Source organism: Terrapene carolina, unplaced genomic scaffold, assembly GCF_002925995.2.
Source record: "Terrapene carolina triunguis isolate 2854851 unplaced genomic scaffold, T_m_triunguis-2.0 Scaffold629, whole genome shotgun sequence".
Classification (NCBI taxonomy): Eukaryota; Metazoa; Chordata; order Testudines; family Emydidae; genus Terrapene; species Terrapene triunguis.
In genome coordinates, this window is record NW_020664980.1 from 1762838 (window position 1) to 1784859 (window position 22022).

Consider the following 22022-nt stretch of genomic DNA (forward strand, 5'->3'; position numbering starts at 1 on the left):
TGCTGCCATGACATTTTCCTTTGACTGGGACAAACCCAAAACATAAAAAGGGAACAACCCTAGTATTGCCTAGACTAGAAGGGGGTGTCCTAGCTCCTGGGAGAAACTCCTGGCCCTTTGCCCCAACCCCACTGCCATGCTAAATTTCCATTTACCATGGAAGTCTGTTGTCTTTCACATAATTTTAGTGTGGTTTGATTTACCTCAAGCGAAGGTCAGGAGAGGTGTGTGCAGAGCCTCAGGAAATCTTACTGGAAAAGTTGGATCATATTGGCTTGAATACAAGCACTGTGACATTGGCTTGGATATGTGCCTCAGTGAGAACTGGCTGAAAAGAATAATGACAACATGGTGATGTATTGAGCTGGGGGAGGTGTTCATGGGAAACTGCAGGCATCAGTGCTAGAGGCAGTTTTGTTTTAAACTGTTATTAATGAGTTGGAAGAAAGATAAATATTACATTAATTACATTTGCAGATGACAGTAAACTGGGATGTGTTATGAACACCAGGGAAAAGAGGACAATGATACAGAGGGATATAGAGAGTGAGAAATATGGTCAAGAAACAGCAAAATGAGATTCAACTTGGAAAAATGCAAGGACAACGGGGGTAAATAATCCAAAATACAGATGTTGTGTATGTAGAGGACACTAATGCCAAGAAAATCCTATGAGTGATGGTGGAGAGCAAACTGCTTACAACCTTCCACAGTGATATAGTGTGCAAAAAGTCCAGTGAGATTTTGGGCTTCAAGCCAAAGTGAGGATATGGTTTTCCTTTTGGTATGGCACTTTTGGGACTAAACCTACAACATGCATTCAATTGTGAGTGCCTCAGTACCAGAGAGATATTGACAAATTGCAGAGAATTCCAAGAAGAGCAGCAAATGTGATTAAAGGGTTAGATATATTGATCTGAGAAAAGATTAAAAGAATTTAATGGGACAAATGTATGCCTGATGTCACTCCGTACGTTTCAGTGGCGTGATAACAGGCATGAATTCATCTCAGTAGGTGGAGTGGAGCTAATTGAGACATAAAAAGGAATAATTATCAGCATGATGGAAAAGATTTGTTTAGGCGTGGCAGATACAAGAAGATATAACAGAGTAGCAGAGTGAAACAGAGTACAAGAAAATGTGGTCTGAGCTGGGAGTCTGTTTTTCTCCTTCCATACCCTGTTATAAATCAGGAACACCCCACTGAAATCAATGGAGTTGCAATGTGTAAGTGATTGAGAATCAAGCCCTGAATATGAGGGTTAATATCTTAACAATGAAGTTGAGCTGTGGAATCATCTCCTAAAGTAAGAGGAGCAAACCTGATTGCCTGGGACAGACTAGTCCAGGGATCGGCAACCTTTGGCACGCGGCTCGCCAGGGTAAGCACCCTGGCGGGCCGGGCCGGTTTGTTTACCTGCCGCGTCCGCAAGTTTGGCCGATCACGGCTCTCACTAGCCATGGTTCACCACTCCAGGCCAATGAGGGCCGCGGGAAGCGGCGTGGGCCAAGGGATATCCTGGCCGCCGCTTCCCACCACCCCCATTGGCCTAGAGCGGCGAACCGCGGCCAATGAGAGCTGCGATCGGTCGAACCTGCAGACGCGGCAGGTAAACAAACCGACCCGGCCTGCCAGGGTGCTTACCCTGGCGAGCCGCGTGCCAAAGGTTGCCAATCCCTGGACTAGACAAAGCACTTGAGAATACAGTGAAGGGAACAATCCTTCTCTAGCTGGAGAATGGCCTAGTGACCTCATTGGTCTTGCCCATTTCTAATTTCAGAGATACTACAAAACATAAAAACAAAAAAAATAGCTAGCTATAATCCAATTGTACCATTTCAGTGACGGTATTCAGCAAACACTATGGATTTAATCTCACACAAACAGAAGCTACAAGGGACTCTCCTCAAAGTCTGATCACATTTGAAGGGAACAAAAGGTGATTTTTCTCCAAGGTGCCCAAGTTCTCGCAGTTCTGTGTGTCATCTCTTGGCCTTTACATCATCATGGTAACAGAATTCCCTGTTTATAGTATCATCCTTTCTGCAGTTGCCATTGCTTTTCAAATACTTTTTTTCTGCACTCCTAAGAGCTTTGGACTTTATCCTCAGATGCACCCACCTCACCCACCCATGACCACACTGTAAAAACTTTGCCATTGGTGTTTCCATCAAATCATGCCTGGGGGGATGTCACTATGTATTTTGAATGCCTGAAGATAAAATGTTGTCCTGTCTGCCCTCCATTGCAGTTGATTTATAAGAGAAGAGATTCCCCAACCAGTGACAAGAGACCCCAGTGCACGTATCACAGGGCTAAAGGGAGACCTTACTGGTGTGAAATATTGAAGGAGACTGGCAAATTTTCCTTTAGAGTCTTATGCTATGCCCGTCAGCATGGCAAAGGGCTGCATATCTGAGCAGTCAATGCACTGATGGATAGTATCAGATGAGAGAATCTGAAATTAAACTGTGCTTCATCTGCTTTGTAAAGGGTGATGCTGAATAGCGTTGACTTATTCCTTTTTTAATTTTATGGGTGGGTTTGGTGTTTTTGTGGCAAGCTAAAAATGCTGGTTAGAGCCAGAAATGCTGCAAGGAGGTGCACTGCAAGCTTCCCACGTATAGTTCTGCCAGTGCATCTCAATCCTGACCAGCAACATTGCTCCTATTCTTATCCAGGGCCCACAGAACAACTTTGTCATTGCCACTCAGGCCTGATAACCCACCTGCTCTGCTAATGCACACCTCTGCTGTTCCACCCTGGGCTCTGCTTGAGCAGAAATGTCTGATCATTACGAATTGTATCAAAGCACAAAAGGGTTTTGTGATGCAGACAAACACACAATAGGAATGGTATAAGACCTGGCAAACTCATTTCACGTACGGTCTAGCCAAGATTTTGCAGCTAAGTTTCCAGAAGTGAAAAGTCTAAGGCATGAATCTATCTAGCCCCTGTACAGAATCAGCCTGACAAGGAAGGCTTAGTTCTTAACAGAATGCCATGTTCCTGCTCTGCAGCCTCAGAAACACACTGCCTGTCTGACTTCTCAGCCTGCATCTCCTGAGTGCGCTTTGCTAAGGGTGACGGCCTATTGTGGATCTGGACAGAGTTTCTCCACTGTTACCCCTGCCTAAGAGATGGGAGATGGAGCCTGTTAAACTTCCTCAGCTAGGGAGCAGTTGCTATGGATGGATGGAGGAAATGGGAGGAAGAAACAAAAACCAAACATCCAGGCTCCCTTCCTGGAGACGGGGCTGAGAGGCTGGAAAATATAACTGGAGCGCTTGGCTCTTAAGGCCAGGCTGGCTTGCTGCTGCGAGTCAGTGTCCAGCAGTGACTTTCCTATCCTTCAGTTGGGAAATAGCCATGATCCTTTTACACAGATAGATTTGCATCCAATAACATGTGTTTCCATTCAGCTGAAGGGGGAAAAGACATGACGCTGAGCAGAAAACTCAGCCTCTCTTTACATTCTCCATTGTGCATGTAATTAAGGGGAAATGGACAGATGCCTCTGCTTTATGAGTTTGGCGTCACCCTTTAGCCCTGTGAGGGAGTTGAGCTATTGTAGTGGAAATCCAGAAGCACCGGTATTAGCCGACTGATACCCCATGTTTAATCTGTTTAGTCACAGCAGCTGGCAGGACACCAGTCAGAAGTGAGCTGAGGTCTGTCAGGCCTCTTATTGCACCACTTGCCTTACCAGAACATTAAGGTATTTTGCAACCTGTCCATCTATTGCGCCTCTAATTCTGGCCATGGCTAAAGGCTGCAGAGAGAGGTGTAAAAGCTCCAGAATGCACGTGGATGTGCTGAAAGATATCATAGTGGAGGAATGTGGTGGTCGGCTTATGCCCTGGAACATCGGGAACCCAGTACTGCCAATTCCAAGCATTCAAAGAGCATGTGTCAGGCCCTAAAATCATGAGATTGGAATAAAAATAATGAGATTTTAAAAAATAATAAATGTTGGGTTCTTTTTATTTGCCTTCTGGTTTCTGAACTTTTAAGGTTCATGTTTTCCAGTTTTTATTCATAATCTTGAACACTAGAAACATACTTGTTTGTTTTTTTGTTAAATGAATGCCGAGGAGGTCCTCACGCAGTCACATGACTCCAAGAGCTGGGGCTTTAAGGAAAAATATGGTGAGACCCTGATGAAATCACAAAAGTTGACAATACTAGGAACTGCCATCCCAGCTGGGAAAGGCTTTTTCATACTCTGGATTAGCAGAGCTGCACCTACCAATCTTCTCAGTGCAAGAAATACCTAGGAGGTGCCACTTCCTGGGCAGAATCAATCATTGAAATGCCTCCTTCCAGCACCATCTCTGACATACAACCCTCCCCCACTCCCCACAAGCGCACTTGCGCGTGGGCACACACACACACAGAGTCCCATAGGACATGTACTGTCCTGGTCCTCCCACACCCACTTTCTCCTGTCCCATTGTACCAGCCCTGCTACATCCATCAACCCAACTCCTGCACTTTCGGCTGTGCTCCTGCTCCCCTACCCATGTCTTGCATCTGTGGAATCTTTCTCCTTCCTGTCCCCCCAAGATCCTTGTCCCCCACACTTAACTCCTGATCCCTTGTATCACCAGCCCACTCCTGCTGCCATAGCTTCTGCTCCATTGTAACCTCCCCCCGGCTCTTATTATTACTACTGCCATCCCGGCCCACTTCTGAAGTCTGCCTCCTTTACCACCCCCCTGAATGGCTGGAGGAAGCAAGCATCCATTGCAGCTCTTGATGGCTGGCTGGAGCCAGTGCAGACTGCAGCCCTAGTTCTGAGCCAGTGCCTGCTGTCTCCCATCAGCTACTTCAGCTTCGTGACTGGTGCTGGGGGTGGTACATGCTGATAAGGCCCCTGGACCTGACCTGGAATACCGCTCTCAGAAGTAAGGGAATGAAACAGGAAACAACTGCTCCCTCCACATCTGCTGCTGATGGCTCAGATAAAACAAGAGTATCAGGACTGGGAGCTGCTGTACTCGGCAGTAGAAAACGTAACAGCTTCCTCTAACTAGAGAAGGGAGGCAGGTAGCATTACTGGCCAAAAATATAATGAAACAGCAGGCAAGTGAAGAATCAGCGCTGACCTCAGGGACGTCCCCACAGAGCTATCCCAAATTGGAGAGCCTCTGGCAAGGTGCACGTTGGCAGAGTCTGCACCAAACAGGAGGAACCATCAGCAGTGTTGAATTGGCGTAGAGAACACAGTGTGTGCCTGGAGTGATTTTTGTCACTAGCAAGACAAACAAACTCAGTGCTAGTGACATACATGGAAAGCTTGGAAGGGGATGGGGGTGAAAGGGTTATGAACAGGCCCAGAAAGAACTGCCAGCAGCACATGCCAACACAGGGGAAGTGTTTGGAGGGCGACAGCCAGAACATGCTAATGGATTGGGCTTAGCATATAGGCCAGTGTTGCCATCTTTCATGGTCTTTGGTACTTTTCATAAAGCCTCAGCTAATGGAGTCGTGTGATTACCTGAGAATTTCAGCTTAAAGAGTAATTCTCTTGTCCTTGGGTTTTTAGAGAAAAGCTTGAAAATAGGACATGAGTGTTTCCTAAAGGCTCAGAAATCAGAAGGCAAAGAAGAACCCCAAAGGTTTTTATGCCAATCTTATGGTTTTTGAGGCCTGACTCCTAGCATGCTGCATGCTAGTGTGAGCTATGGGGAGTCTGAGCAGTGCAACAACCCTTCAGAAATGATCCAAAACAGAATGGAGAACTTTAGTGGACGAGAGTGAGAAATCTATGTAAACCGTAATCTTCCTCAGAGCGCTGAGCTAGCAGGACATAGTGAAAAGCCTGGCTCTGAACATAAACACTAAGGAAGCAGTGGATGAACTGAATTTGGCATTGAATTTGCTAGTCGCATGGCAGAATTTTGGTCCACTGATGATTTAACAGGCAAGGAGCTCTAGTTTTTAGATGGTGTTTTTGGTGAATCAAAGCAGTCCTTTGGCTAGAAGACTTTACAATCAAATGTTCACAAGTGCCTCGCTAATTTGGGGTGCCCACCGTGAAGCGCCTATGGGGAGATTTGCAAAGGTACAAATAGCAGTTAGGCACCTGATCCCATTGATGGAGACCTGTGGACCAAAAATCTGCCCCCTGGTGCCTAATTTACAGTGGCGTGGAGCACGTACAGCTCCAGCTGAAATAGATGGGAGCTACAGCAGTTCAGCACCTTTGAAAATCAGGTCCTTGAATATCTTGGGTTGAGCACCCAAAATTAATGAGGCATTATGAAAACGTTGGCTCAGAACATATTTACTGCCCAAGTTGTTACATACAACTTGTTGCATTCAAAGGAGACTTGCAACGAAAAGGATATGGGCTTGTGCCCTGCTTTGTGATAGATGGGGACTTATTTTCCCAGAAGCAATTTTTTATTTTGCCTGGGATTTCTTTTTTTATTGAAAAGTCTTGTCTTGTCTGCCTTGGGGTAACTCTAGTGGTTGGAGAATTGGTAGGGGAGTGCGGCCACAGTAGAGTGGGGCCAGGAGGATGAAACTGGAATATATTTTTCTGGGGTAGAAAGCAAGCAGAAGAAAGTTGTCGGGAGGGTTTTGCGACACCCTTTTCGGCTCCATTGTATGTTGTGGAGAGGCCAGCAAGGTGGCACAAGGCCAGTTTTTTGGAAATCCAAAAAAGTAGCACTGGTATCGTAATCTGTATCTTAGTGTCACTGCTGAGTCTGTTCTTATTCCTTATGTTGTGTCTTTTGTAAGCTATTTGCTATGATTATATATTCTCCTGCAGCAGCAAGTTCCATGTGTTAACTATGTGTTGTATCATTTTTTTAAGTGTTTCTTTTGATCTGTTTTAAAGGAATTATCTTTCAGTTTAGCTAAGGGTCCTTGTTTTCTAGTATTATGGGGAAAATCCTTGTCGTGTCCAGAATAAGTCGGTTTGGCAGAATTCATTTTTTTATTTTTTGATAATTGACAGATACTTACAATGTTTATTTAAGTATTTTTTTAGATTTTTATTTATTTAAATTTTCACATTTGCAGAAAATTGGGAGAGGGTGAGAATTATTTAGTGACAGTAGATGTTGCAATTCAAAAACTTAAAGCTTTATAAAACATTAAAACACAAATTGTCAACATGACCTGTCAAAATATACAAAGTAAATGCCCTTAAATCAACAAATCATGCCTGTTTTTACTATTCATTTGCTAGTCCATTCATAACAAACCTAATTCATAAGTCTAAGTCATAGGACTTTGACTCTAATAAGTTATCAAGGAGCATGTTTCTTACTTTGCGTATCTGTAAATTTCGACTATCATCGATGGAAATATTTTTTCGTCAGTTTGTGAGTATGGTGACATCACTGATGTTTACCAACATTTACCGATAAAAATCTAATCCTTCCTAGGTATAAGTGAGTCCTGTCTCCTCTTTACTATGAAGGGTACTACACAGGAGAGGGGAACTGAGAGACAGTGGGGTTTCTGGTTGGGCCTGGGGACTGAGGCCGGGGAAACTGCTAGTTATTGACTAAAATAGAACAAGGGGCATGGGGAGGGAGAATTGTGGTGATGTCTTTACTCATTCACTAGCGCAGTGGTTTCATTGAGGGATCATGTGATAGCAACTTTATCTTTTGATTGGACAAGAGGCATCCTGGGTAGTCTAATTTTAAACGTATAGGGATAGTGTGCATGCTCAAGCCCAGCTATTTAAAATGTAGGGTCTGATCCTGATGGCCTGTGATCCCACAGCTATTAGTGGGAACTGTGAGTTCAGCTCCTCTCTGATTCAGGTCCAGTCACTACTGAATGGAATATTCCAGAAATAAGCCTTTAGTAAGCGTGAGCCTGGGCTGTCTAACGGCACCACCATGTGGGGGTCCTGAGATCAAATCCCATGGCAGAGGGGACAAGGGTTGGCAGCACTTCAGTAAGTATGCTCAACCTCTGGGGGAATGGGAGATAGGGGTTCTCTCACTCTGCTCTCTAGTGACACCCGCTGGCAGATGAATCAGCGTCTCCAGCAGAATAGTGGTGGTGCTTTGACATGGGGTGGGGTGACTATTAAGGGTGTAAGAACTGAGTGATCCTAGAGGAGTCTCAGGAAGGGGAGGGAACAGCAGGTCCCCTCAAACTAAAGGAAATGTCAATATACGATCTTAGTTTTTTCCATTTTTTGCCTGCCACGCTGACTGTGTCCTCCAGCTTCCTGCCCTTCCCTGAATCCCTGTGCTGGCTCTGGAGCCACTTCTGCATCAAATTCAAACTCCTATGCCGTGCTGCCTCTCCAATCCCTCCTCAACACCCTCCTGCAGGAAGGGTGTCTTTGCAGGAGGAACTCAGTGTTCTTCAATGGAATTCATCCCACAGGGCCAACCTGCTGCAGGGAAGCTGGGATTTGAATGCTGCAGCACTGTAGAAATAATGAATAATACTAATTAGTAGGATGCATTAGTGATAGTTGTTCTCTTATACTAATTTGGGTTGTGCTTGTGCTCCACCTGCACAGCCAAGCCCTTTCCAATGGGGACTTAGTGCAGGTCCCCACAACTGCAGGTTAATGTCAGCCCCCTGCTGTGATTAGAAGCTGTGTCATGTCTGACGAGCTGGCCACCTGCTCTGGGAGAGGAGTGGGAATTCTGCTTCCTCTGAGTGTCTGCAGCGTCTCGCCATAAGCTGCTCCCCTGGGAATTTTGATGGATGTCCTCGGCTCGGTTTTAATCTTTAAACTGGATTGCCTTCTCTGTGGCTTGCCAGGCAAACAGCATATAGAAAAAAGAATCGGGGGGAGGGGGGAGAAAGGAAGCCAGGGAGCTTGAGGGGGAGGGGGAAAGGCAGGAATCACTAATATACATAGTCACTTATAAAATCAAGGCATATGTTCAGATCTACTGCACTCTCCTTGTTGCAAACTTGTTTTTAAAGGGAGGGGCTGGAGAGAGAGATGATGATTATTCTCCAAAGCCAGCAGGGGTGAAATTTCTCATCCAGAAGCTACTGAAATTAACAGTATCACTGAACAGTGAGAATGGCTTTCCGGAGCCCTAATGCTGACTTGTGTAAGTTGCTGCACCGGCTGGCGCCAGCTACCACTGCCTGCAAGAGCCCCTGAGGCGACAGAGCCATCCTTCTCACCCTTGCCAGGCATTGTTCAACACAGAGCCCCGATCCTGAGAGAGATGACGAGCACTCCCCAACTGCTGGGGAAGTCAACAGGAGACAAGGGCACTTGGCACCTTGTAGGATTGAACCCTACGTGAATTAAGCGTTTAAGCAGTGTTAGCTCATTCACACACAAGCATATTCCATTTGTCACGTTCAGTTTCACCCTCATTTTTCCCTGATGCAGGGAAAAAATATTCACACTTACGGCTGACGAGGGGGAGAAAGAGTGACAGTTGTACTGGGTTCCCACCATCAGAGGCCTCCCCCAAAACATCTGTAGCATCTGCGTAAATAAAGTGAAATGGACAGGGGTGGGGCCTAAGCAAACATGATGTACCAGAGCCCCAAATTTCTCTTGATGGGTCTGTTCACTCCCATGTCCCTCTGTCCTCCCTGACAGTTACCCCAAATCTGCTGTGGATAAGCCCTTGCTTTTAGCAATTATCAAGTCTGTTATTTACTCCATGGGAAATTCTGTGCCACTGCACATGCACAGAATTTATGCTCCCCGCAGATTTCTTTGCTTCCTCGCAGAAAAATGACTTTCTGATGGGGAAGCAAAGGGAAGCCACAAGAGCGGTCATGCAGCCCTCCCCAGCAGTATGTTTTGGGTGCCCAGGGCAGGTGGCAGAGAGGTAAATCACTGTGGGGCAGGAGGCAGGACTGGGAAAGACCTGGCTGGTGGCTCCTACCCTGTGCTGGGCTCAACTGCTAGCCTGGGCTGGGTAGGATGGGACTTCCTCTGCCCCTGCAGGGCATTCAGGGCTGGGTCAAACCCACCCCCAGATTTCTCCCCCAGCTGCAGGAAGTTCTGCAAACTCCCCACCCCTGCTTCCTAGACCCATCGCTCCTCAGCTGCAGGGGGAGGGATCCCTGTACAGGGAGCTGTTCCCCCATGCGCCCAAGCCCCATGCATCCAGACTCCCTCATAACCAGACCCTCCCACAGAGCCTCACCCACCCGCACTCAGAACCCCCCCCCCATGAACTCCACTCCCTCTGTACCTGGACCACCCCAATAAGCCACCCGCACCCAGATCCCTACCCCACCGAGCCCTAACCAGTTGCACCTGGATTCCCAACCCACTGAGCCCCACTCCCCCATCATCTGCACCCCCCACAGAACTCCCTGCTGAACTCTATCCCCCCACACCCAGATGCCCCCCGCTGAGCCCCAACCACCTTCACCTGGAGCCCCCTGCAGAGTCCCATTATCATTGCACCCAACCCGCCCAACAAACCCCGTGCATCCAGATCCCCTCCACACCTGCATCCCCCACTGAGCCTCCCACACCCAGATTGCCCCACACAGAACCCTCTCAACCCACACTGAATCTACCCACACTAAGCCCCTCCACACTTGGATCCTGCCTTGCTGAGCCTGCCTGCCCACACCTGGTGCACCTGTCATGGAGGGGCAGGCCTGGTCCTTGCACTGTGTCAGGGTTGGGCGCAGCCTCAACGCTGAGTCCATGTCCCGGGAGGAGAGGTGGAGGAGGGGGGCTGCACAGTGATCTCTCACCACTGTGCAGTCAGTGGCCTGTGTTCCCCAATGCCATGCTGGAGGCGCCACATTTATTTGACAAATGAAATTTGCAGAATTTAAAAATATTGTGTGCAGAATTTTAATTTTTTTTTGGTGCAGAATTTTAATTTTTTTGGCGCAGAATGCCCTCAGGAGTAGTTATTGCAGAGCACTGAATTGGGCAGTCAGGCAAAATCAACATATATCTCCTGGCCTGAAAAATGCATTAATCCAGTTGGAGTTTAGCGGAGGTAAAGCCCTAGTGCTTTTAAATGGGTGATATTTCCTTTAAAACAGTAAATCCAACATAAGAGGAGAGTTTGCTCAAAGTATTATATCGGTTGCTCTTTCTCCTTGTTTTCACTACGAAAGCAAATACAAGTGAATTCCAGTCAGGAGAAAACTGTGCAGAGCCTGTCCACCGAGGAAAACATGGGTCATTTCTCCCCCTTCCTGTCTACACTGCCCCTTCTTTCTTTTGGCAGAGTTCATGTGCATCGAGCATGAATGGCTGCATTTCAAATTCCTCCCCATTCGCATTTGCTCTGGAGTCTGATCTGTAAAGGTTGTGATGCCTGTGCATACTGTATGTTGCCTCTGGGAGATGGCCTGTACTGCGGAGATGGTGTGGAAGCCAGCCTGATCATTAGGCAGTTGCGTTATGAAGGCGGGAGACGATCGCCTCACTCCCCCTTTCACACAGTCAGGATCAGGCCCTAAATTTCAAAATGGCAGCAGAGAGATCTGAGGTTAGGTGCTGACCTCAATGGGCCCTAAATGATCAAAAACATTGGTGGGAAGTGCTAATCATTTAGGGCTGGATTGTCCCCTCTGCTTCCACAAGCAGTTCCACAGAAATTCCTGACTCCGTGGATCCCTGTTGGGGGCTGCAAAAGAAGGGGCCTCACAGTTCTTTGGCATCAACCCTCTTCTCCAAGGGACCCCACAGAAGCTCTTCTGTGGGAGCTTTATGGATATTGGGGCTCCTGGAGGTGCTGGGAGCAGGGCACCAGCTGTTCCCCAGGGACCACCTCTAGTGACCCCATGGATATCTCAGCAGAGATCCAATCGGGAACAAATGCTCCTTGAAGCAGCATTTACCCTTGCTGTGCTGTCCTTCTAAGGACTTTACTGCATGGCATTGAGGGGGCTCTGCCAATGGGTGCATGTCTCCTGGCGGAGAGGTGGGAATGATTTTAAAGAATATGCATACAGCAAGAAAGGAATGATGGGGAGTATGCTCTTGTGTTTAGAGCAGTTGGCTGAGAGTTAGGTCTGACTCCTGGGTTCTATTCGTTGCTGTGCCACTGACTTGCTCCGCTTATGTTCCCTGTGCCTTAGTGTGTGTAAGGATTCAAGGGTGCAGGTCTAGAGCCCGTGGCTATGGAGGTCCTGGATCTCTGACGCTCCCTTGTCACCACCAAGACATGGGCAAAGCAGCATCTCACGTCACTAAATCTGGAAGCTCTGGCCCCACAGGAAGTTCTATTGGAGCACCCAAGACCTGTAGCACCCACTCCTTAAGCCAGGAAGTGAGCGGGGTGGGCTCTCTGAGCAACTGTGCAGGCTTTCTACTGTGGCAACATTGGACCCCGCTCTTGCCTGCTTCCTGCAAACCTGATCCCATCGAGTTCCTGATTCCTGTTGTGCTCCTGATGTGCTCTTCATTCCTAACTCCCGCCTGGCTCTTGCTCCTGCCTGATCCTGGCCTTTCTCTGGTTCCTGCCCTTTCACTTTGCTTCTGACCATCAGCTACCAATCCTGACTCTGAAAATTTCTGACTCTGGCTCAATCCTTGGCTCTGGCATTTGGTACCTGAATCTGACTCTGATCCTCAGCTTCAATTCCTGGTCCTGACTCTGGCTCAACCCCAGTTGACTCTGGCTCTGTCTCCTGCTTCTGTTCTCTGACCTGGACATTGGCTCTGACCACTAGGCAAGACCATCTGTGTCCTTGCTCCTAACAGGGCTGGCAAGAAAACAGAAATTCCATTTCACAAAACATTTAGAGGTTTTGCAATGCGTTTTCATTCTGATCTGAAATGACACGGAAATTTTTACAATTTTTTTGTGAAAAACACAAGAGAAAGAGAGAGACACCCCCAGGGCACTCCCCTAGGATGTCGGAGACCCAGGTTCAGGTCCCTGCTCCTGGGTCTCCTGCATCCTAGGTGAGAGCCTTAATCACCAGGCTATTGGCTAAACTGGGGTGGAGGTGGGGGTGTCTCTCCCCTGTCCCTGCTGCCCAGAAATTGCATGCTGGACCAGGGGAAAATTTAATCAAAACCAATATGTTTCAGAAAAAAAAAAATCAGTTACAGTGATTTTTCCAATCTCTACTCAGTGTACCTAACTATCCAAAACCTGCAGTCACTGGAATGGGTTGTGACTGGCTTCTGAGCATAAAGAATTTATGAGTTGGGGTTTGTTTAGATTATAAACTCTTTGGGACAGAGGCTGTCTTTTGCTGTGTACTGATTGAGACCTTTGGGCATTGCCATGCTATTAACAATAGCAACGGTTGTCCTCTGAGTGTCTAATGTGAATTAGATTTTTAAAAAGAAATTTTGAACTATAAAGATCTCATAGTATTTATCGAAATCCCTTGAGAGGGACACAGTTGACTTAAAATTACGCTTCTGTCTGAATATTTATTAAATTGTACAAGTAACAGCAAAGATGACAGTAACTGAAAGAGATGACAGGGAAAAAACTCTTCATTCTTTTCATATTGTTTACTCTGTGCACCGTATTACAGCACTTTGTGCCTGTTGTTTGTGTGGGTGTCACATAGTAACAGGGAGAGAAAAAATATTGAAAATATGGAAACTTGCTTGTACAGCCACAATACTTGGCAGGGAAACACAGGGTACCCAGTGCATTTTTTTTAAACAGTCTAGTGTTCAGATCATCAGTTTCCCTTTAAGCAATTGTTTACATTTTTGAATGCTTCTTTATTGACTGATTAACTGCAACTTTCTTGGACTGCAAATCTTGTAATAGTTTTGTCATCTGTTGACCGTTACTGCCAGTCACTGAAGGATGTTTTGACTTGTCATTAATTAATGTGTGTAGAAAAACATTCTGCGAGCATCAGACGAAGGGCCTTATAAAAGAACAAAATATGATTAAAATATTTGGGTTAGACCCTCGGCCTAGCTCCATTGACGCCAACACAGCTTGCAGTGAGAGTGGGGCTAGGAGGCTGGTTCATCTGGTTCAAAAACCCAGGTATCTGAGACTTGAGCAAGAAGAGAATCAGTTAGCACTAGCAGGCTTGTGGCACACAGTTAAACACCTGATACCCTCCAATGGTATTCATGCACACCAAGCAGTTCATAACTATATTTTCTCTACTCTGCCCCCACTCCTACAACACCCCTCCACCCCCCAGTAGGATCTTAACATGGTAAACAAGGCTGCAGATACAGGTTAGGCCAGGGGGTCTGTTACAAAGATCTCTCTGATCATTTGTATGCCAATACCTAGAATGCTTTTTGGATACGCTCAGCTATTTTATAGTGGTTCCAGCTTTGAAAACAAAACAAAAGATGAGAGGGGGTGGAGTGGAGGGTGATGCTTATCTATGCAATGCATGTGCTATTCTCTGAGCTTTGAGCCTGAAATTTGCACTGGGCTTTCCCCACTTTTAGCTGTGTGGAAGCTAATGGATGAAACACCGAGATGACACCGTCTCTCTCTCTCTTTAGATACCTCCTCATGTCATCAGGTGACATGAGCTATAGGAAATTGTCCTACACATCCGGCGCACTAGCAAAGGCAAGAATTATGCATTTGGCCTGACAGAGAGAAAAATTCTGGCTAGCTTTTGTTGGGATCATGGGCCCAGGATAGCTTATCTCAGACGTTTACCCTAGTGGTTGAATGCACAAACTGAATATTTTTCCAGTTGCACAGAGTTAAACCAGCCATCTTCCTTGGGGCAGGACTGCCTTTTTGTTCTGTTTGTACAGTGGGGCTCCTAGCCACTACCATAATACAAATATTAAATAATAATAATTAATAATGAATAAACCAAGATTTTGCAGCCAGCTGAGAAAGTGTAAATGCTTTTGGTTCTGCCAGCTCGTGTGATATTTGGGTTTTTACATAAAGTCCCAGCTCCTGGAGGTGGGTGAATTTATGAGAATCTCAGCTTTTGGAGTATTTTTAGACAAAGTAAGTTTTTAGTTCTTGTGGCTTCACAGAAAATTTTGCAAATGTGACCAAAGCACACCCTAACAACTCTAAAAACTGAAGTTAAGCAAAAAGAACCCACATTTATTATTTTTTTAAATCTCAGGATTTTCAGAGGTCTGACTCATGATTTTTGAATGTTTACTGTTGACAATACCTGTCTTGTGCATGCATGTATACAGTATACATATGGAGGAGATGCTCTCAGCAGTGGGTTTTGAAATGCCTAGACTCTTTAGAACACTGAGTTTAAACCCTGGAGGGCTGGTTGATCTCTTTGTACTCGTTGGTCATGGTTTTATTTGGATCTTTTGGAGGAAACCTGGTTTGCCTTTAGTGTGCTTGGTTGGAAATTCTCTTTATGCCCTACAATAGCGCAGGTCCATTGCCATTCTCCTATCTCAGGAGTAGCTGCATTTATGTGGTCTCTGTATTTATACAGGACCCTGACCTCTTGAATGATTAGTCCTAACTCTCACAAATAGAAATTCTTTTTTGAGTAATGCCTCATCATGTAAATAGGGTTAGGCTAGTTGTTCACTGCCTCTGTTCTCTTAGAATCTGCATACAGCATCTTTATTTGTTTTTACTTGCCCATCCCGTAGGGCAGGGGTTTCAAACTGGGGGTCGGGACCCCTCAGGGGGCTGAGAGGTTATTACATGGGGGGTCGCAAGCTGTCAGCCTCTACCCCAAACCCCACGTTGCCTCCAGCATTTATAATGGTGTTAAATATATATAAAGTGTTTTTAATTTATAAGGGGGGTCGCACTCAGAGGCTTGCTATGTGAAAGGGATCACCAGTACAAAAGTTTGAGAACCACTGCCCTAGGGTTACCATCTGGCTGGTATTTGACTGGCCTGGCTGGTTTTTTTATGGATTTGCCAGAAAAATAATTTAATCTGTCAGTGTTTTATGTGGGTCTAAAGATTTGCATTATCATCACAAGACACTGGGATATCTAATGTTAAAGTTTCTGTGTCCGGCTAAAGATGCTGCCGTGTTCCCACTTCCACAGTTTAAGCGATAACCGATCAAAACTGCTGAAAATACAACACTGTCTGCCCACCAACACTCAAGTGCACCGTGGGTGTGCGTGAGAGCGGGTTTGAGTCACATGAGAGTGAGGAGACCTGCAATGTTATCAATCTTCTCTCTATGTGTCATCTGTCTAGATACTAAGTGGCTGTTGAAGAGAGTGGGTTGCTGAGTTGCCTTGTAGTTGGGGTTGCAGTGGGCTTGCCTTGTGCTGGGGGCGGGTGCCGTTTTTTTTTTTTTTTGCATTTTAAAGGTGGTAACCTTACCATCCCCATGGTGGCTGGGTGCGTGAGGGAACAAATGAAGTGCAACAAAGTTTTTAAAGGTCTGATCCTCTAGGCCTTTTCCATTGCAATCAGTACAGTCAAGAGTTCACCCCACAGAGAGCTTGCCAATATGGAACTGTCTGCAGTAGCCCACACAAACAGCCCCACAGGCTTTCCCTGTGCTGATCCAACCAATCATAACAAATATCTCAGTGACTGGCTAGGGCAGGTGTTCTCAAACTTCATTGCAACGTGACCCACTTCTGACAACAAAAATTACTCCACAACCCCAGAAGGAGGGACCGAAGCTTGAGCCTGCCCAAGCCCCACAGGGGAAAAGCCTGAGCCCCACCACTCCAGGTAGGGGGCCAAAGCTGAAGCTCAAGGGCTTCAGCCCCAGGCCGGGGGCCAGCAACCTGAGTCCTGCCACCCAGGGCTGAAGCTTGGTCTTGGGCTTCAGCCTTAGGCCCCAGCAAGTCTAAGCCAGCCCTGGCAACCTCAAAGGGGGTCAGGACCCAGTTTGAGAACTGCTGGGCTAGGGCATTATAAGCTGTACAGGTGGAACCTGAATTCTACAGGTGGAACCCTCCACAGGAAATCCCCTGCCTTGAGAAGCCCTCAGAGCACAGAACTAGGGACTGTCAGCAGAGGGGAAAAATTTCAGGCCTGATCCAAAGCCTGTTGAAGTACAGTAGAACCTTAGAGTTTTGAACACGAGAGGTATGAACTGACCAGTTAAGCACACACCTCATTTGGAACCGGAAGTACACAATCAAGCAGCAGCCGAGACCCCTCCCCCCCCCAAAAAGGCAAATACAGGACAGTACTGTGTTAAATGTAAACTACTTTAAAAAAGGGGAAAGCAGCATTTTTCTTCTGCATAGTAAAGTTTCAAAGCTATATTAAGGTAATGTTCAGTTGTAAACTTTTGAAAGAACAACCATAATGTTTTGTTCAGAGTTACGAAAAACCTCCATTCCCGGGTGTTCGTAACTCTGAGGTTCTACTGTAAATGTGAGCCTTTCCATTGACTTCAGTGGGCTTCGGACCAGGCCCTTAGGGTGTGTCTACACTGCAGCTAGGGGCGAGCCTGGCTCCACAGATTTGTGCTAAGGGGGCTTGCACTAAAAATAGCTGTGTAGAAGTTGCCGTTCAGGCTGGAGATCCGGAGCTGCGATGTCTACACAGCTATTTGTAGCCAGCTAGCACGCAAGCCCCATAGGATGAGTCCACAGAACTAGGCTGCGAGGCTCGCTTTCAGATTCTGTGTAGACATGCCCTAATGTTCAGTTAATAAATATATATTTGGGATGGCGCCTAAAGGACGGGATTAAATGCACAAGGGACAGAGATACTGGAGAGGGAGAGAGAAAGCTATCCCCACACCCAGGGCTGGTTCTAGGCACCAGCAAACCAAGCACATGCTTGGGGGGGCGGCACAATTAGAGGGGCAGCATTCCGGACACTTTTTTTTTTTTTTGCTTCCGCTGTTGCGCTCCCAGAGATTTTTCTTTTTTCTTTTGCTTGGGGCGGCAAAAAACCTAGAGCTGGCCCTGCCCACACCCTATAGATGCACAGGATTCTTAACAAATTGGGGCAAAACAATCCCTGCTGCATTAATATCAAGGACATATGCCCCCCTCTTCTACATACTTTAATTTAGCATTGCAAATGGGTTCAAATCCTGTGCATGGAGAGTCAAGGACCAGCAGAGAGGGTGCAGCCAGCCGTCTGCTAACGGAACACATGGGATTTTGCTAGGTCTAGGTGAGAGGGAAAGATGCATCTTCCTCTGCAAAGGGAGGGGTGAGCATAACAGATGAGAATCCAGCCGCTACCGCTGCTCTTTGGTCTGTTTTATGCGTTGCTGTTTAGGGATTAGCGGGCTAGTTCTCTCGCTGCAGCTACATCCCTGGGGATTTTGTGTGACCCACCCTGCTGCCCCCGCCCTCCTTTGCAGCTCAGGCCTCTCGCTGCTCCCCCTGGCGGCCGCGGCGCCTCACCGCAGCAGCAGCGCAAAGTGGGTGAGGCACATGTAACCAGCAGAGAGAGGGAAAAAAATCAATAGAGGGAGAGACTCCGGGAGGGAGGAGCCGCCTGATCAGCCATTCGTGTCTCACAGGGTCCCAGCTGGCACGGGGGAAAAGGGGTGTGTGTGAGGATTGACTATTGTGTAAAACAAGAGGGAGGGGGGAAAGACAGAAGGAGAAAGAAAAGGGGGGAGAGAGGGGAAGGGGGGGACACGAAGCATCATTTGTTCCACCTGATCTTGGGCAAAGCACCAGTCTAGACAGACGCCAGCTTGCAAAAGGGGCTCAGGTTGGAGGGTAGGAGCCGGCTCTGTCCCTGCAGCAGGAGATCACCATGTCCTACCAAGGCAAGAAAAACATCCCCAGGATAACAGTGAGTGCCTTACTCCTCTCCACCCTACGCCCCCCTTATTCCTCCTCTTGTATGTTTTGTATCAGCCCCCCACTGCCTCCCTGCCTGTCCCCGTAGTGCGCGAAAGGATCCAGTGCAAAATGGGATCTTTACTTGTTGGGTATTCCTGGGGGCAGTACATCTCGCAGCTTGCAAAGGGTCGGGGAGAGAATTTAAAATCCTGCAATTTCTTTTCGGGGGCAAGCGATTTTCCTTGGAGTGAAACCCATTTGTGGTGCGCGGTGCCCACCACCTCCCGTTGGTTGGACTGAATGCAGTTGTCATGCATGGCACAAACCGATGGTCGCTTTGCGAACTGTGTTGCAGTCGACTCACCCTTGCGATTAGCAAAAGGAATTGTGTGTTTGTGCCCGGTTGTGCATCTGTGTGCGGTGGATTAACTGACGTTCAGTTTAATGGAACTTGTGTATGTCCCCCTACTCACCCACCCACTGCATAACAGCAAGAGGCTTTTGCAGTGTTTCCCTTTCTCTTTGGACAGTCGCTGTCTTTTTGGACGAGGGGAAAAAAAGGGGGATGGGGGAAATTGACCTTTCAATTCAGAGATCGGGCTGGATTTTTAAGTAAGGAAACAATTTGATCGCTATCTTGTGGTTATGTCACTCCTTATCTTGAGCAAAGACAGGGTTTTCCCTCTTGCTCTTTTGCGGTTTCTTTTCGTTACTGCATATATGGGTGCGTCATGTGCTTTGCTGGTGCAAATGAGGTGAAAATAGGAACTGATTCATCTGCAGAAGCGAAAGTCACGATTTAAAAATAAGGAACATTGCCAAACTGATCAAGAATAAAAGCAGCAATTTCCCCCCTCCTTTGCAACTAAACAAATGCACTACAAATCTTTTGTGTTGGGGGAGATGGGGTTGGTGTCAGATGGGCAGGGTGGGAGGAAAAATGCAATGAAATGTAATAATCAGACCCAGTAGCTGCATCCCTCTTGCTGTGCACTGTAAGTGCCTTTCCAGTGGATAAATAGCCCACCCTGATTTATTGTCCATGCAATGAAATGCATTGTGGTAAGGGTACTCTCTTGGTCTCCAGTAGGCCTTGGCTGGGGTTTATTGTTGCTGGTTTAAATGCATGCAAGGAGTGCAGCTGTGCTTTGTCTCCAGTGAATTTAATTAAACCTTTGTGGTATGGGGGGTGTATTGGGGAAATGGGAGGTTACTCCATCTTTGTAAGGCAGACAAAGGAAGCACAAGCAGATGAAAAAAAGTCTTTGCAGATGCCTGGCCTTTAAATATACTTGTTTAAATGATAATTAATTCTCTAAACTATCTTTTTATTTGTTCATAAATTACATTGATTCAGAACATTTTATTGATCACAGCCTTTTGTTTTGTTAGCCTACCTGAGAGATCCTTGGATTTAGAACATCTTCTTTATCTATTTTGGTGTTCGTATATAAATTTTAATGACGTCTATGGCGTGTGAGCAAGCACATTTTAGTACCTTTAGTACCTCAAAGGAGCAAGTCTTTATAGCTGCAAGCTTGTAAATTTCACAGGGAGAAACACAACAATTTCACTAAGGTGTTATAGTCTCCAAAGCAGTTTCACTGAAGGGTACAGTTATAAACACAGGGACAGACTCTCATCGCATCAAGCCTTTCTATCTTTTTAAATGCCATCTATTATGAAACCTGTCCAGGGCTGCAGGGGATAATGATATGGAGACTTAATATAGAGATGATATCTGTTTGATACTCATAGCAGTATAGACTACTATTCCTGAGTGTTACAGAATAATTTAGATTTTTTTAATGTATTAAAACACTTTTGGTGTGTGTGTGTAAATCTCTTTGTATGTAATCTAATTCTTATTGTCTTCAAATGGTTTTAAAGATCAATGCAGTTAAGGGGTATGTATATTAGACAGGCAAGTTCAAAACAACAGAGTGTGTTTTATAGTCACAGTAGCTTTTCTTCATCTAGAGACTGCAAGGTGTTATCTAAATGTAAAACATTATCAGCTAAATTACTCGATATACTGCTCCTTTATCTGCTGCATCAGGTGCAGCAGTTTCACTGTCTGAAGCTCTGTGCAGTAGCACAGGGTGACCACACCTACTCTCAGAGTGCCTTCATCATGCCACTTCTCAGGAAAGAGAAAGAGGCTTGGACGACATGTTTTCTCTGAAGCCACAGGAAGCCTTCTGCATGGGAGTCCTGTCAACACTTCCAGATGCCGGGCTTTCTATGGGATTTTTCATATTCTGATCTATCCTGCTACTTCCTCTTTGGGACACAGCCTCTATCTCTGTTGTGGGTTCATTTGTTTCTGTGCTACAGGAAAATGGGAGGCTGTGTGCATGTTCTTCCTGTGAAGGTGATCCTGGGCTCTACAGCTGGCCACCTAGTTGATGTTTTGTTTTCCTCCTGAATTGTGTATAACTCTGCTTTCCTCCCGGGAGTGATTCTGGCTGTAAGATGAAAGAGGAGAATTCTATTTGAGAGCTAAAATATTTTCTTTAACATCCAAATGCAAACAAAATCCTGTCTGAAAGACATTAAAATGAACATGGCACAAAGGGAATTTGTCTTTATTTTAAAACAACCCTTTGCTCTTTTTCTGCAACCTTTTATACGAGGATCTCAAAGTACTTTACAAATGCTGGGCCTGCTCCTCCTGAATTCAATAGGAATTTTTGCTACTGAGAGCAGGGTCTCACTCATTATTAATAAATCTCACAATGCCACATTTTTCCCTCCACTAAATCCTTACATAAGACGACTGAAGCTTTAAAGGCTATGGTCAGTTGTGATTGCACCATTTGACTTTCTTTTCCTAGTAACCCTCTTGGCCACTTTTAAAGCTTTGTAATCACTGCAGTATTTTTGCTCTCCAGGAGTCTGCTTTTTTGCCCTCTCTTGAAAGCCAGTCCCAGCCTTTATTTGGGGTGGAGGGGAATGAGGCACTATCTCTGAAGTTCTTGATTTCAGATGGCCCTTGTACCAGGGAAAATTCCTTGAGCTCTAGAGGAAGCAATGAAGGAATGAATGTAGGTACATTTCTTATCTCTGGTTGGGAGTTCCACTGTCAACTGCTTCTGTTCTCAGGGAGAAATGAGCCTGTTCAGTCATTCCATTAGCTGATGAGGGCTGCGGCCCACTATAGGCAAGGTCACTGCTGCATATCGTCTTTCAATAACTTTATAAGTTCCTTTTTTTTAAGAGTCCAAATTTGTCTCATCCCAGCATCAGTTTTGTCCCCACCAGGGTGCATAGCAGCATCTATGGGTAAGTGGTCACCAGTGGAGTTACACATCTTATTAGAATAGAATTTGGAGCTGTATAACACCATTTGGAAATGAAGTCGCCCAAAGTACCTTCTAGCATTACAGTTAAGATCACATGAATGCTGTGGCTGGGAAGGCAAATGCAGCTCTTGGTCAGTG

The 22022-nt window shown here is 46.2% G+C and overlaps 1 protein-coding gene across 2 annotated transcripts in view; it reads left to right on the plus strand.

Annotated features, from left to right (window-relative positions):
- The window catches only part of DPYSL3 (dihydropyrimidinase like 3), a 73841-nt gene that overhangs the window by 10685 nt on the left and 41134 nt on the right, over positions 1 to 22022 (plus strand). The window contains exon 1 of one of the 2 annotated variants that reach the window (XM_024199358.3): positions 18430 to 18589. The exons of the other annotated variant lie outside the window; for it this stretch is intronic. Within the exon in view, the coding sequence (XP_024055126.1) occupies positions 18551 to 18589 (39 nt within the window). The 5' untranslated portion in view covers positions 18430 to 18550. Of the gene's footprint in view, positions 1 to 18429; positions 18590 to 22022 lie in introns of those variants that run through there. 2 annotated transcript variants of the gene reach the window in all.